Source organism: Electrona antarctica (genome assembly GCF_951216825.1).
Source record: "Electrona antarctica genome assembly, chromosome: 2".
NCBI lineage: Eukaryota > Metazoa > Chordata > Actinopteri > Myctophiformes > Myctophidae > Electrona > Electrona antarctica.
The window spans coordinates 36508678-36524882 of record NC_136807.1 but is presented as its reverse complement, the minus strand read 5'-3'; the positions used below and the strand labels follow the sequence as shown (position 1 = coordinate 36524882).

Below are 16205 nucleotides of genomic sequence, written 5' to 3'. Positions count from 1 at the left end.
AACCACTCAATTCAATGATCCAAAATTAGTCCTACTGTACGTCCATGATGCCACCTATATTTAATATCATGTGCTATGATGAGAAAACCCCTACAGCTATGCTAATAAGGATTCAACAGCTATCATGTAATGTGACATGATATGGTAATAGGACAGAGGCATGGAAGAAATTCTGTCACATCAGATTTCGAATTTTTACACATTTGATTTTTTTGAGTGGTGTAAACCACTCCTACAACTGGCTTTGTTAGTGCAGAAAAAATGAGCATGGTTGCTATGTTCACCCTGTTCACCCGGGTATGATTTTTGAGCTCCTACAACTGGCTTTGTTAGTCTGTGCAGAAAAAATGAGCATGGTTGCTATGTTCACCCTGTTCACCCGGGTATGATTTCATTACGTCAGACATGATTTCATTACGTCAGACGGGCTATATTACACCACTCAGTTCACACGGGTGTGATTGTTTTTTAGTGTTGGAGTTTGGAAGCGCTCATTGGATATAACTCAGCGGCTCTGCGTACCCCCTGTTTGGAATCTGCACATAATGCAGGAGGCAGCAGGACGTTGCTTTACTGAAAGTGAGCGCTTCCTAACTCCAACACTCCAAGTAGCTCATAACATGTCTACAGTGGATTTGTATGAAACAAACACTCAAGCTTTTCGTACAGCTGCAATGTTGGTGAGTTGGACGTTGGAATTAGATAGGACTTTGTCTGTTTGGATGTATAGGGCTGTCAATGGCCTCTTGTCTTATTTGTTTAAACATGGGCCACTATGCTCAATAAAAGGCTTGATAAGCCCAAACCTGAGCTCTATCAAAACCTGTACACTCAAGAGAATGTCCCCGCTACCACCCTTAGATCTCCATTATGAAGCTGACGTGTTCTAACATTCTGACCTGTGTCTGACCTGACACATGCTCCTTATATGGCCAGTACAGAATTAATTCTATATGTTGATCTGACAGTAGTCTGCCGTCAACAAGGCGGATGCGTGCACGCGGCGAGGTCGCTTCTCGCCCTTAGGCGTGTTACTGCTGGTGGGATCTTTGTGGATTTGATATGTGGTATATGTGTATAGATGCATTTGTGGATGTGTTTTCTTTTCTGTATTTGTAAAAAATAGAAAAGGAAAAAAGAAAGAGTAGGCAGGAGTTGTTAATTAATATGTTTTGCTACAAACACAGTGCCTGGTCTCATCCCTAGTATACAGTGATGTTACAAATCTTATGCTGCTGTGATGTCCATATCGATTATCGAATAAAAAAATAAAAAAATCACTCGTACCTGAAAATGCAAAACAATTGGATAAATAAATAGTTTAACTTGACTAAACCTTCCTTTGTTCCATCCTTCTTTCTGTCCTCCCTCTTCCTCTCTGTCTGTCCCTCGTCTGTCCTGTCCATCTCTGCAGGAGACGGTAGAATATGCCTTTCTGATCATTTTCACCATAGAGACATTTATGAAGATCATTGCCTATGGCCTGGTGATGCACCAAAACTCCTACGTGAGAAACGGCTGGAACATGCTCGACTTTGTTATCGTCATAGTGGGGTAAGTGTGCAGGTTACACATAATGTGCACGCACGCACGCACGCACGCACGCACGCACGCACGCACGGTTGGCCACTTGGTCTGAGCTGTCCTCTAGTGTAAACTGCAGGTGAGGCATGAAACGCTGTAGGTGAATATACACAGTAAAAGGAGATTACTTTTTGTGTGATATGTATACAGACAAAGCGCACACATTTCCCCCAGCGGGGCCAATAAAGTATAATTTAACACACACACACACACATGCACGCGTGCGCGTAAGAACACAGATGCACAACCACATACTGTTTCTGGAGGCAGAGAATATGACGCCTCACTCTAACCACTTCTACCCTGGCATCCCTATTTTGATTACCGGTATGTCATTATAGGTAGTTTCCAAGGCATTCAAAACTAGGGCTCCATCTTGCGCCACCCTTATCCCTTATCCCTAAAACTTTTTTACTATTTTGAAAATCATTTTAAAATAGTTCAACTAGCCGATGTACATCAACACGTTGTGAGCTTGTAGATCAGCTATTTGAAGTATTTTAAAAGGTTCTTTAAAATAGTCCAAAAGGCAAATAAGTTTAGGGATAAGGGTTAAGGGGTGGCGCAAGATATAGCCCCTAATCTACAAGCTAAATGAGCGTCTCGCCTGTCACAGACATGTACGAAGGCCGTTCATCACATGATTCACTTCATCCAATCACACACTCATTCCATTTTCATACCGGCTATTTATTTTTTATTTGTAATGTTTTTTGTGGCTTTCGCCTTTATTTTATATTTTTTTATGGAGGGACAGACAGTAGGCTGACAGGAAATGGGGAGAGAGATGGGGGGGTGACATGCAGTAAAGGCCATCGGGATCGGGAGTCGAGCCCGCGGCACACTGCCAGACTGGATTACCAGCCAAGGTGCCTGGACCGCTGAGCCATGGCCCAGGCCCATACCGGCTATTTAAACTGGAAGATTGCACTGCTCATCCTGCTTGCGTGTTTGCTGCTGCACACACTGATACTGCTGCGCTGTTGTCTGCTTAAATGTTTGCTGCTCACCCTCCTCCACCCCAGCTACCACCTGTCGTTTTGGATCTGCTGTTTAGGTATGGGGGATTCGGAGTCCCTATATGGTTGCGACTGATGCGCTTGATCAGAGTACCTAAAAAGCAGATCCAATTCATCGCCAAACCATAATAAATATATTGCTCATTTTATATTCAATGAAAATCTATATTTCATCCATTCATGAGTTGTCCTGACAATGAGTTGTCCTGAACAATACTTGTTAGCTTGTAGTGGTAGTGGAATTTCCCGTAAAGAGAAAAGAAAGCTGAATGAAAGCATGACAGAAAAGTGTGGTGTTCCAGTGCTGATGATGAGCAGGAGTTGTAGTACAAAATACAAACTGTACTATATTAATATATGTATACTTAGACATTTTGAGAAAAATAGATTCTCTTTCATAATTATCAGTGATGTTTCTATCCTCCCTCTCTCCACCTCACTCCCTTGCTCTCTCTCTCTCCCCGTCGTCAGGTTGTTCAGTGTGGTGCTGGAGTTGGTGACCAAACCTGCTGACTCGGGTCAGTTGGGAGGTAAACCGGGCGGTTTTGACGTCAAAGCCCTGCGAGCCTTCCGTGTGCTGCGACCACTTCGCCTTGTGTCAGGAGTGCCCAGTGAGTGCTACCAAAAATATGCACTACCTCCTCTGCTATCTTCACATATGTTTATTACTAGGGTTGTCCCGATCGGATCGGGTGATCGGAAATCGGGCCGATCACGTCATTTAAAAATGATCGGAATCTGATCGGGAGCCAAAAAAAGTGATCGGGACATCCCTATAGTATTATCCCTAATATTATATCCATATCATGATATTAGACTGGATATTGTCTGTGATTTGGGATATTGTACTATTGTGATGTGGCATAAACGTGTTCTATAAAATATAAATATCGGATCGGTTTCGGCAGATGCTCAAAATCAAATGATCGAATCGGACCGGGAGGAAAAAAAACGTGATCGGGACATCCCTATTTCTAACTTTTTGAAATATTTTAATGTCACTGTATGTAATGCATACTGTACTCATTGGACACACACAATACATGTGCACTGCACATGTATTGTGTGTGTCCAATGAGTACAGTCTGTCTAGTGTGAGACTAGTGTGTGTCTAACACCGCAACTTGTGTGTGTGTGTGCGTGCGTGCGTGCGTGCGTGCGTGCGTGCGTGCGTGCGTGCGTGCGTGCCTCTCTCTCTCTCCCCCCAGGTCTCCAGGTGGTGCTAAACTCCATCATCAAAGCCATGGTTCCTCTGCTGCACATCGCCTTGCTGGTTCTCTTCGTCATTATCATCTATGCCATCATCGGCCTGGAGCTCTTCATCGGCAAGATGCACGCCACATGTTACATCCTTGCTACAGGTTGGACGCCATGAAATCCTCCCTGGGAATTGATCATAATGCCAGCTGGGGGTCCCTGTGGGTCTTAGCTTTTAGTTTAACCCATTCAGACCTGAGGACGATTCTAAAAATCATCTTCTGTTTCTGTCAGTCGTTCTCAAACATTTTCATGTCAAGGACCCCCAAGATTGTAATTGGCCTCCGACCCCCATCTGAAAATATGTTGTTCCAGGGACCTCCCAGAAACAAAGATTTGAGTTAAAAATGTTCGCTCTGAAAGAATATATATTTGAAATTTGCACCACATTTTCTTGATTTTTCAAAAATAGCAGATCTACAAGCTCGTAGCACGGCACTCAGTGCCACCCTATGAGCTTGTAGATCTGCTATTTTTGTAGATCTGCTATTTTTCAATAGCTAGAGTATAACATAATGCTTAAAACACTAAAAATGGGTTAATATCAATTGCAGTGTTTACTTAACCACATAAACCCTAGAAAACCCCTAAAGCCCCACATGAACCCTAAAACAAACAAACAAACAAAAAGAAAACAAATTAAAATGAAAATAAATGCGCGGACAACGATGATGAATGTGAATGGAGGCAGTGATTGCAGAGAGCAAAGTGGGACAACAGGGCGGCAGATGGTGGCATTAACTCTGTGATTGAATGACTAATATCTAGATGGCTGACCTTTCCGCCACTGTGTGTCGTACATGCAACATGAACCCTCGAGAAGGATGGCGGAAAGGAGAACGATGGGATATAACCTTTCAGTTCTTATAATTAAGCAACATGTTGCTACTAGTCCCCCGGAATAAAGATGGATGGGTACATACATGGATGAATGGACGAACACAATGAACGGATTAAATACTTGTCAACGATTACTACCACTCATGTGCTGCACACAGCCACACACGCACGCACACGCACGCACACACACACGTACATTTATTCTTACATTTTGTCTCACTTCTCTCTCTCTCTCTCTCTCTCCTGTTCTGTTTGTGTATGTAATGTATATGTAAGGGCAAGTGTTGAATGCAGAGGTCATGGTACAGTCCGTGTAATCCTTCGCTTGCTTTAGCTCTGTTTGCCCTGAGAATGCCACTTAGCACATTTACGTGTGTGTGTGTGTGTGTGTGTGTGTGTGTGTGTGTGTGTGTGTGTGTGTGTGTGTGTGTGTGTGTGTGTGTGTGTGTGTGTGTGTGTGTGTGTGTGTGTGTGTGTGTGTGTGTGTGTGTGTGTGTGTGTGTGTGTGTGTGTGTGTGTGTGTGTGTGTGTGTGTGTGTGTGTGTGTGTGTGTGTGTGTGTGTGTGTGTGAGAGAGAGAGAGATAATAGGAGTGGATTTCATGCCAGCATCATGCAGTAGCAATAGATGAAGGATTACATGAGGGTTTTGTGGTCCCTTTGTGTGTGTGTGCTTTAAATGAAGGTTTACGTTAAGTCATTTAAATGCCGATATCAAGAGGATTTCATAAATGTAAACATATGCATGTTGGTTTATGAATGTGATGCGTATTGTGCAAGGGCAAGAACTCTGGGCTTTACAGAAAAGGTGTGTGTGTTTGAGTGTGAGGCTATTTATTGTCTGTCAAGTATGTGTGAGTGTATTCTTTCCTTTTAGTCTATTATTAGTGAGAGTTGCCTGTTATTTTCTATTTGCTAGGAGTTGCTTAGCAACACATATAAACAGAGCACACTTAACTCTTCGTCAAACCTCTCAGTGTTTAGTTCACACTATGAAATCAGATATTTATAAAACATTTTCAAAAGTCCAAACCAAGGACCCATCGAACCCGATATCCATTAGTCCGCAGACCCCCATTTGAATAGTTTGTGCCAGGGACCAGAAAAAGAATAGATATTGTTACACGTACAGTATATTGGGGCGACTGTGGCTCAGGAGGTAGAGCAGGTCGTCCAATGATCCGTGGGTCGGCGGTTCGAATCCCAGGTCCTCCTGTCTACATGTCGAAGTGTCCTTGGGCAAGACACTGAACCCCAAATTGCTCCCGATGTGCTGGTTGGTACCTTGCATGGCTTCCGCCGCAATCGGTGTATGAATGGGTGAATGTAATGCACAATCTATGTAAAGCGCCTTGGATAAAGGCGCTATATAAATGCACCATTTACCATTTACCATTTTATATTGGATTTAGCACATAATTCTACAACTGCCTATACTGTACAGTAGGTTTTAGAGATAACGGTGGAGAGAGTGAAACCTATGATCTATATAGTCATTCTTATACATTCTGTCATTGGGTTAACGTGACCGTGACATAATAGTGACTTTAAACTATGTATTGTACAGTGCAGATTGGGTTTGAGATCATAATTGTATCAGATGGTGGTCAGCGTTGCCTAATGCATATCAAACTGCAACTGTCAATGACATTACAAAGGTTGATAACTACTTCTCTAGTCTAGAAGATCTACAGTACACTACGTCATCTATGTTGCACCATGACATACTTCAACTAATTGAGCCCTGCAATGTGACCTCTTCTCTTTCATACTTCCCCTAGGATCAACATGCTGTATTTGCGGGAATGTTTCCATATGGCCAAAAATGTATTCTCATTGCTGAAAATAGTTAAAGGACCACTTCACCACTTTTCAACATCTCTTCATATAATTGGTCCTCACTAATGTTCATGATAAAACACCACCATTTTTTCCTACTCAGTCTGTGTCTCATAGGAGGGCTTTGGGCAGTTCGGACACCCGTCCACCAGTGACATCATCATTAGGCAGATTTGTTTTTAAACAAGATTTGTTTCAAAATATATTTAGATTTTTATTATCGTGAGAACGATGGCTTCAACTTTTGCATTGCAACTTTTCAGGAAAAGAAAGCCTGCCGTTTCTATCAGCTTGGATTCACCATCGATGATGTCACCGGTGGACGGGTTTCTGAACTGCCCACAGCCTTCCTATGAGACACAGACTGAGTAGAAAAAAATTGTGGTATTTTATCATGAACATTAGTTAGGACCAATTATAGGAAGAGAAGTTGAAAAGTGGTGAAGTGGTCCTTTAAGAAGTGTACCTGAGGGGGCTTTGGAATAGGGTGTTAAAGGGTGGTAAAGGGTGTTCAATAGCACTGATTTATGCAAAAGAAAAAAAAAGAAACAAAAAAATGGAGCAACGAGGGGCATGTCATGTGGTCTATACATGCACAGCCTTTGTATTCTACCGAGGAGATCACGATCTACCTTTTGGGCACCCCTTGCAGTACACTCTCTCCCTCTCTCCATCTCCAGGTATCCTGGCGGAGGAGGAGCCCATACCGTGCGCCGTGTCCGGTCACGGTCGCCAGTGTCTGACCAACGGCACCATGTGCCGCGAGGGCTGGCACGGCCCCAACAATGGCATCACCAACTTTGACAACTTCCTGTTCGCCATGCTCACCGTGTTTCAGTGCATCACCATGGAGGGCTGGACCGATGTTCTCTACTGGGTATTGTAGTACCTATAAACCTCACCTTCAACACATCAAAATCCTCCTCTCTCTCTCGTTCCCGCACAGTCTCTTAATATCTGACTCTCAATATCTGTCTGCACCTCTTTGTCCCTCTCTGTCTTTCTTCTACTCGCATTCATGTGTTGCCATGGTGAGACTATGCTTATTGCTAATAAAGTTATTCAAGTGGTAAGAGGTGATGGAAGGAGTCACTCCACAAGTATAGTGGTGAAAAAAGAAATAAAATAAAATAAAATTCTCTCCTTTAATTTTAGAGCACCCTTGAGCTTTAAAGCTCAAACTAAAAATAATACTAATAGAAAGGTGTGCTCCACAGAGCACAGGTCTCTGCCAGGCCAAAATCTGTTGGAGTAGTAACACAAAATGTGTTACACAAAAAATCTGTTCTTGGCCTACTGGGAGTGTGTGTGCAAAGTTACCTGCCGATTGGTCCAGTGGTGCTTGTAGCATGTCGTACATAACAGGCCCCTCCAGCAAACTTTGAAAGGCAATCGTAGTGAATCGGAATAGAATCCGAAACATCTGACAGATTTATCACATGACTACAGACAGACATAATGTGTACCAATTCTCCCAACTTCTCATCTTTTTTTGTTTAGATGAACGATGCAATGGGCCTTGAGCTGCCCTGGGTGTACTTTGTCAGTCTGGTCATCTTTGGATCCTTCTTCGTTCTCAACTTGGTGTTGGGTGTCCTGAGCGGGTAAGGGACGTGCGTGCGTGCGTGCATGCGTGCGTGCGTGCGTGCGCGTTTGTGTGTGATAGTTTGTGTGTGAGAGTTTGTGTTTGTGTGTGTAGAATTCCTAAAGTGTGCTTATAAAGGTTTCTGTTAATGTAAATATTTGTTCATGTTATGTAAGTTGCAACTTTTTGTACTGCTGCTGCTATACCCTAAACAGGGCTCCCTCGTAAAAGAGATATTGTATCTCAATATGATTTCACATGTATAAATAAAAAATAAATAACACAGGTAAACCAATTTTGCTCTGTAGGTTTAGCACAACGAAACCTCTGGACATACTTTTAGCTCCATGTTGTACATTCCAGAGAATTCTCCAAAGAGCGAGAGAAGGCCAAGGCCCGCGGGGACTTCCAGAAACTACGTGAGAAACAGCAGCTGGAGGAGGACCTGAAGGGATACCTGGACTGGATCACCCAGGCCGAAGACATCGACCCTGAGAATGAAGAGGAGGGAGACGAGGAAGGCAAACGGAGCCGTGAGTTCTCTTCTCTTCTCTTCTCTTCTCTTCTCTTCTCTTCTCTTCTCTTCTCTTCTCTTCTCTTCTCTTCTCTTCTCTTCTCTTTCTTCTCTTCTCTTGCGGATGAAGGTGTGTGGCAGTGAGTGGGGGGCTATAACAGTTGCTTGGTTCCTCCTGTCCACATGTCGCAGTGTCCTTGGGCAAGACACTTTATTTATCATGGCCTCCAATGAGTCGATTTCGCTGCCATTGGTGTGTGAATGTGGCAAGTGAGGATGCTGGTGTCGACTGTTCACCGCAATGTATGAATGAATGAACCATTGTAACGTGCTTTGAGTACTTGGAAAAGCGCTAGAAAAATGCAATTCATCATAACAATAGGATTATCTACTATCTACACACAGTATTTCTCAGTTGTATTGCGCCTATGCCGTAGTGTCTAAGATGAATACTTGAGCCTGACTAGCATTCTTATTATGTAAAAGACTTTTTCTAAACGATGTGCTGTAGCCTTGTCTGTGTCACCATGACAACACAGAGGTAAACACGTGTGTGTGTGTGTGTGTGTGTGTGTGTGTGTGTGTGTGTGTGTGTGTGTGTGTGTGTGTGTGTGTGTGTGTGTGTGTGTGTGTGTGTGTGTGTGTGTGTGTGTGTGTGTGTGTGTGTGTGTGTGTGTGTGTGTGTGGCGCGCGCATGTGAGACGATGAATACTAATTCTGTGTGCATGAGCGGGGGCGGGTGCACCCAGCGCAGGTGTGTGGGTGCGTGTGTCTAGTTTATGTACTTCATGTATGTGTGATCTCTGGTGCTGATGTTGAGGAGACTAGTTGTTGCTGTGGGAACAGTGTCCACTATAACCCATGGAACTAAAATGAATAGAACAGTCACTATTTGACACAAAATGAAATGAGGAGAATGGTCACAAACCACAGCTTCTGTCTCCAGACGAGCTGTTTTCCAGAACTGAAATCCAAGCAGCTTTTTCCACCCCTTTTTTTCCCCCCATTTTCTTTCCCAATTTAGTTGAGGCACCTGTTTAGCAGGAGGCGGAACTAGGAAGGATAGCATGTCGAGGACATGTGTTACAATTACAACCTCCCAGTCAGTGTTGTTTTTGTTGACTAAAACTAAGACGAAAAATGTTTGTCGACTACCTTTTTTCACTGACAAACTAAATGGAAACTAAATGAAAACTATAAGCTATGACTGTATTGACAATTTCAGATAGAAACTAGACTAAAATGTTAGGAAGGGACTAGATTCAGTATAAGTCATTTTGCACTTGGTTGCATGCTGAAAATAGCAGATCTACAAGCTCACAACGCGTCACGCTTTGAGTGTAAAATGAGCCATTTCGACGGCATCAAGGCCCGCCAAAATACATTTTAGTCGACTAAATGAACTGCAGATTCAGTCGACTAAAATCTTATGGCATTTAGTCGACTAAAACTAGACTAACACTAAAACATTCCAGGTGACAAAAATATGACTAAAACTAAATGAAGTTTCATTCCAAAGACTATGACTAAACGAAATGTGCTGCCAAAAACAACACTGCTCCCAGTGAAATGTTCAGGTGCAACAGGCACAGGCAAGGAGCCAGCGTTCCGGCGGTGATATTCGCTTGCTCGCATCGCTGGCAGTGCGGACGAGGTGTAAAGAAGCGGCTGGCGAGTCTGTGCAAGGATCGCTATAGTCTCTCGAGACAGACTGTTGACTCAAAGGAAGAGAGGGCGCTGTTCCCCCCCCCCCCCCCCCCCCCTAGACTAAATGTCAAACTGAGGGTCCTTGAAATGATACGGGTTGAGAATCACTGCTAGAGCCAACAATCTTCTCTTATGGGGGTTCCTGGCATATCTTTTCAAATGGGGGTCCACAGGCTAATTAGTGTCAATTTGGGGGTCCTTGACATGAAGAAGTTTGGGAACCACTGCCTTACATGCTCCCCAAGACCATACCAGTAGGGGTCAGCACTCAGCAGCACACGTGGGAGAATTCCTTAGCATTGTAACTAACCTGTAGGAGTCAGCCACAGAGTTCGTCCTCCTCATCCGTCTTCCCAAAATGTGAACACATCCAATTGTGTGTGTTGGAGCGACCGGGCAAGCCAGAGTCACAGTGTTGATAGCTAAATAGCTTTAATAGCTTTCAGAACCATATTTCTCTGCACCTGAACTGGGCAATAACATTTACAAATCATGAAAGCCAAGACAGTGCTTTGATTGAAGGACAATATTGGGAGGGCTGCGCACTGTCCAAAACAGTGGTGATGATGATGTGCAGTGGCAAAGTAATATAAGAATAATAAAAATGCATCAGGACTCCATGAGTCCATGGTGATGGTGGTGGTTGTCAGTCGGGAAGAGAAACAAGGCACTCTGATTACAAACTAAAATCCTTTATTAAATCATTGTTAAACTCTTAAGAATAAACGTAGTACAATAAAATAAACAGAGAAAACATAATCATGCAACACACCCTTATAAACATCATGGGATACAATATTCAAACACAGTTCAATAATGTCTAACCAAAGAGGACAACATTTGTGTTTTGTAATAATTGGCAATAATGAATGAAAAGGCATTCTTGAAGCCTTGAAATCTATATTCTATGAATTTGTGAAATCAATAAAAGGTTTAATTTTTATAAAATATGTAGTGGGGGTCCCTGCGTCATCTCTCTCTCTCTCTCTCAGCTAAGGGCCCCTGATCCCTGATAGAGAGAACATATACTCAATTACACATGTACTGTACTAACACATGCGCACGTGTATACACGCCGTTACACCCAGGCTTCCCATCTGCCCAGACTTGAAGCATCATGAGTCATATGACTAATATGGAATTACGGGGCAGTAATCCAAATCCTCTTTATGTAAGCACTGTCCGTTTCTACCTCCGTCTGAACTTCACTACCTCCTCCACATCTCTCCCTTCACCTCCTCCTCCACATCTCTCCCTTCACCTCCTCCACATCTCTCCCTTCACCTCCTCCTCCACATCTCTCCCTTCACCTCCTCCTCCACATCTCTCCCTTCACCTCCTCCTCCACATCTCTCCCTTCACCTCATCCACATCTCTCCCTTCACCTCCTCCTCCACATCTCTCCCTTCACCTCATCCACATCTCTCCCTTCACCTCATCCACATCTCTCCCTTCACCTCCTCCTCCACATCTCTCCCTTCACCTCATCCACATCTCTCCCTTCACCTCCTCCTCCACATCTCTCCCTTCACCTCATCCACATCTCTCCCTTCACCTCCTCCTCCACATCTCTCCCTTCACCTCATCCACATCTCTCCCTTCACCTCATCCACATCTCTCCCTTCACCTCCTCCTCCACATCTCTCCCTTCACCTCATCCACATCTCTCCCTTCACCTCCTCCTCCACATCTCTCCCTTCACCTCATCCACATCTCTCCCTTCACCTCCTCATCCACATCTCCCCCTTGTTCCATGGGGGGGGGGGGGGGGGGGGGGGGGGGGGCAGAAGACAGCCAGGGAGCAAGCTTGTCTCGTCAAACCATGTGACTCCCATTGAAAATGCATTGCGAGCCGTGCGACACACAGAAGACACAGGAGACACCGAGGAGACGAACGTTGTAGCCTAGGTGCCCGGACCGCTCCGCCAGCCGGGCCAGAATAATTTACTTTATACGAGATTCAGCTGATGCTGATGTCCAGAGTGATTTAAGTGCATTAGGACATGAGGATGATTATGAACACACTTGCTATTGAGGGGATGGACCTGGTGACCTTTCTGCTATACTGGACAGACTCACTGACCCTCATTAAAGTTCCCTCTTTGTTAGAACAGGCTTTCTCTCCCTTTTCTTCTTCTGCCTCTTCTTCTTGTCTTCTTTGCGGAAGACGTTCCCATCAGGCTGCTTCACCCACCTCAGCTTGATGTCTGATGGTTGGCCCTGTTCCTTCAGGCTCTGTTTGAACTGAGGGACAGAAATCAGAAATACTCTCCTGAGCAGAATCCGCTGGTCATTTCTTTGTCTGTTTCATTTCGGGGTTTTTTTAGGTTTTATGACCTCAATTACACCCAAACAACCTGAACTTTGAACATTCATTCTGTGGTCTGAGATTTTCTCTGTGTCTGCGAAACCTTTTGAGCTGCAATGAAAACAGGCAAAACTGTGAAAACAGTGACATCTGCTGGCAAATCCTATTGTCATGCAGTATCACACTCCACAGGAATATCAGAGCACTAGTTTGAGCCAGAAAACCCCAGACCAAAGAAAATCTACTGAATGTTAAAAGTTCTATTTTTTTTGGGTGCAATTGAGCTCAGAAAACTGAAAATAAGGAAAAATAAACGTAAATCAACGTAAAAATGGTTGGCAAAGGAGGTAGTGGTACGTATAGAGTACACGAAAACACAATTCATTGATTCAATTTGACTTTAGTTTGCCTTGTGTTTGAATAGATATGTATTACTTATACCTGTTCCAAAATGGCCTCCTGTACTTCAATGTTGTTCAGATCCAGGGAGGAGTCTGCTTTGGTCAGTTTTATTCGCACCACTTGTTTCTTCACTGGAACTTTGAAAACAAATATTCACTGTCAGTTTCTCTCTCATTTCACACTATATTATTATACGGCACAAAACTTTGGACCCTTTCGTTTGTCGACCAGTAATGGCCCTTGTTGACAACAGGATCTAAATGTTTCAACAGAAGAGCAAGGGGACCACCTTCTGTAGCGTTGTGTCAAATATAAAGTGTGTTACAAATAAAATGTATTATTATTCGAATGTATTATTACCTCTCACCGCAGTTGTGTTAGTTATATTGTATTAACAAACTAACCATATAGATCGGGGCATGACTCCTCAAGGAGGAAATTCGTTCTATCACAGAGATATTTTAAGCCAGGTTTGCCAGGGATGTTTTCTTTTCTCTCAAGACCGTGGTTGTCTCTTTCTGTCTCTGCCCGTCTGTCTGTATGTTTGTCAGTCTGCCTGTCTGCCTGTCTGTCTCTCCTCCTAGAGGGTTGTAAAACTCATTTTAGGTTTAGGGCTTGATTGGTCAAAATGCGACTTTCTGTGGGCTGGCCAGTTGTGTTAGTTGAACACCAAGCCAAGACGGATACACTGCAGAGGAGTAGAACCCCTAGACCAGGTGGGTCAAACTTGTTTTGGGGTGAGGGCCACAAAGGTAACTTAATGAGATGTCTAGGGCCTAGATGAATGGGGTGCAATCCAAGCACCCATTGTAAATGGTGCATTTATATATATCCAAAGCGCTTTACATAGATTGTGCATTAGAGTACATTCACCCATTCACACACCATGCATACACCGATGGCGGAGGAAACCGTGTTCACCATTTTCAATTCATCAGAACATTTAGAGACCGACAAATATACACTTCTATATAAAACAATTATAAAAAAAATCATGTGACCTTTCAGCGATGTTGTATGCACAAATGCATTCTATGACGCAGTGAGTGATTTTCAACATGATAGTTTGGGACCAAAGTCTTGGAGCCCTGCCGCTCACAAAGCTTAAAGACTAATAGTTGCATATCAGTGTTTATACAAAAATGTAATTGATATATTGGTCTTACTTTTTCAAACACAGAGAAGAAACTGTCATTTTGGTTAATCACTTAGCGGTATAGGGTACCTGCGGTTGTAGTGATCGCAGCAGTCGATGGTGTTGGAGTTGTATGCATGCTCAGAGTTGTCTCAGTTTTCGGTGTTGTCTGAGTTGTCTCTAGGGGTGCAATGATTCATGAATTAATTGATTACGGATCAAATCCACTTGGTCGTTAAAGGAGGAGTGTGCCATCTCTCTTCCCTTACAATCTGCTGAGTTATTATGTGCAACAGCAACGACAAAGGTAAATAACAACAATAAAGGCGTCTCCCTATTCAGAATCACATGGCTGAATAGCCTGTTCTGAGTACGTTTCTGCTGTACATTAAAATGACTCTCAGAATTTAGCTGTTCAACTTCAAACCCCTTTTCCCAACATTGATAAAATAGATAGTATTGTTATGAGAATGTCAAATTATAACATAAGTACAGTTTTTTCCTACAATATTTGAATAGACAGCATTTAAAATGATCTGTTGCCATGCCTTTAACAGATGTAATCTAATGTATTTATTATGTTTATATCATTTTCTTTAAAGCACATAACTGTGCATAATTTGATATATTAACGGATGCAATTTATGTCATAGAACAAACTGAAACGCTCATAGACTTCTATCTGGCAAGGGAACCCACTACGAACTCACTTCTAGGTTTTACGACCACTAATGTAAATGCAGCACTTTATAACCAATGCAACCGCGGGTTCATCTCTCACCATAGCAGATAAAAGCACTTATCCGTTCACAATCCCAGTCTGCCCATTTGGACCCGGAGCCAAACTCCAGGGAAGCGCAGTTCTCCGTGGCACCGTTTGGTTCCCCTGTATTCCAGTCCCTGAAGGAGTAGCTGCTCCCGTCGGACCACTTCCAGGAGTCTCGAAACAGGCCTATCCAGGCGTAGGATAGGCCCTTGATGTTCTGTATCTCCTCGTGCTCGGTCTGGTTCCTCACACTGGCCAAGTCTGTGTAGTTCTCCCTGCAGTACCGCTGAGCCTCGTCCCATGTTAGCAACTCCTCAATGAGGGTATATTTCCCTGTTGGCTCTGAAAGAAATATATCACAGTCAGTTCCTTCCTGTACACAGAATGAATTAGAACATGGGATGATCAGATGGCTTAATCTGCAATAATTATAATAAATAAATAAAGGCTTAAAGCTGCTATAAGCGATAATATGTCAAAATTTTAATGACCTTTTTTTTTTTTTCGTTTTTGGTATTTAGACAGCCAGCAATGACTACCTGATTGGTTAGTCATTTCGACTGGGTTTTTTTCCCGACCAATGACAAAGCTTCTACGAACATCTTTGAATGCAGATTGTGGCCTCTAGATGTGTCACAGAGACAAAACATTGGGCCTCATGCGCCAATAAGTGGGGGGGGGGGGGGGGGTTATGTGGTGGGTATGGTGCGTTTGTTTGGGTTGGGTTGTGAACTCTAAACCAGTGGTTCTCAAACATTTTCATGTCAAGGACCCCCAAATTGACATGCATTCTGCAGACCCCCATATGAAAATATTTTCTGCTAGGGTAATGTTTTGAAGATTTATCAAAATGTTTTGAAAATAGCCGATCTACAAGCTCAAAATGGGCAGTAATGGGACGCGTTTGTGAGCTTGTATATTGGCTATTTTCAAAGTATAAAATGGGATTAAAGTGGTAGAATATTCCATATTTTGCTGTGGACTCCCTGGAACTTCCTCAAGGACCCCTTGAGGTCCTCAGACCAAACTTTGAGCATCATGCAGATGGCGCTGTTTTCCCTTTATGTTTTCAGATTGCACTTAAGAACGAAAAAGGCACCCTAAGAGTGCTCCACAGTGTGCGTAGATTCTGTTCTTACCTACGAACAAATCACAGCTAAGAAAAGATTGAGGGATCCCAAAACCTTCTTAAAAACTTCCTAAGTGGGTCTAAGAACAAATTTCCTCTTAAGAACTTCTTAAGAACGGTTG

The 16205-nt window shown here is 43.3% G+C and overlaps 1 protein-coding gene across 1 annotated transcript in view; it reads left to right on the top strand.

Moving 5' to 3' along the window:
* Positions 1-1447: 1447 nt before the first annotated feature.
* Positions 1448-16205, top strand: part of cacna1db (calcium channel, voltage-dependent, L type, alpha 1D subunit, b) — an 85313-nt gene continuing 70555 nt past the window's right edge. The window contains exons 1-6 of the mRNA XM_079492503.1: positions 1448-1554; positions 3075-3214; positions 3812-3964; positions 7218-7414; positions 8038-8141; positions 8486-8655. Of these exons, the coding sequence (XP_079348629.1) occupies positions 1463-1554; positions 3075-3214; positions 3812-3964; positions 7218-7414; positions 8038-8141; positions 8486-8655 (856 nt within the window). The 5' untranslated portion in view covers positions 1448-1462. The remainder of the gene's footprint in view (positions 1555-3074; positions 3215-3811; positions 3965-7217; positions 7415-8037; positions 8142-8485; positions 8656-16205) is intronic.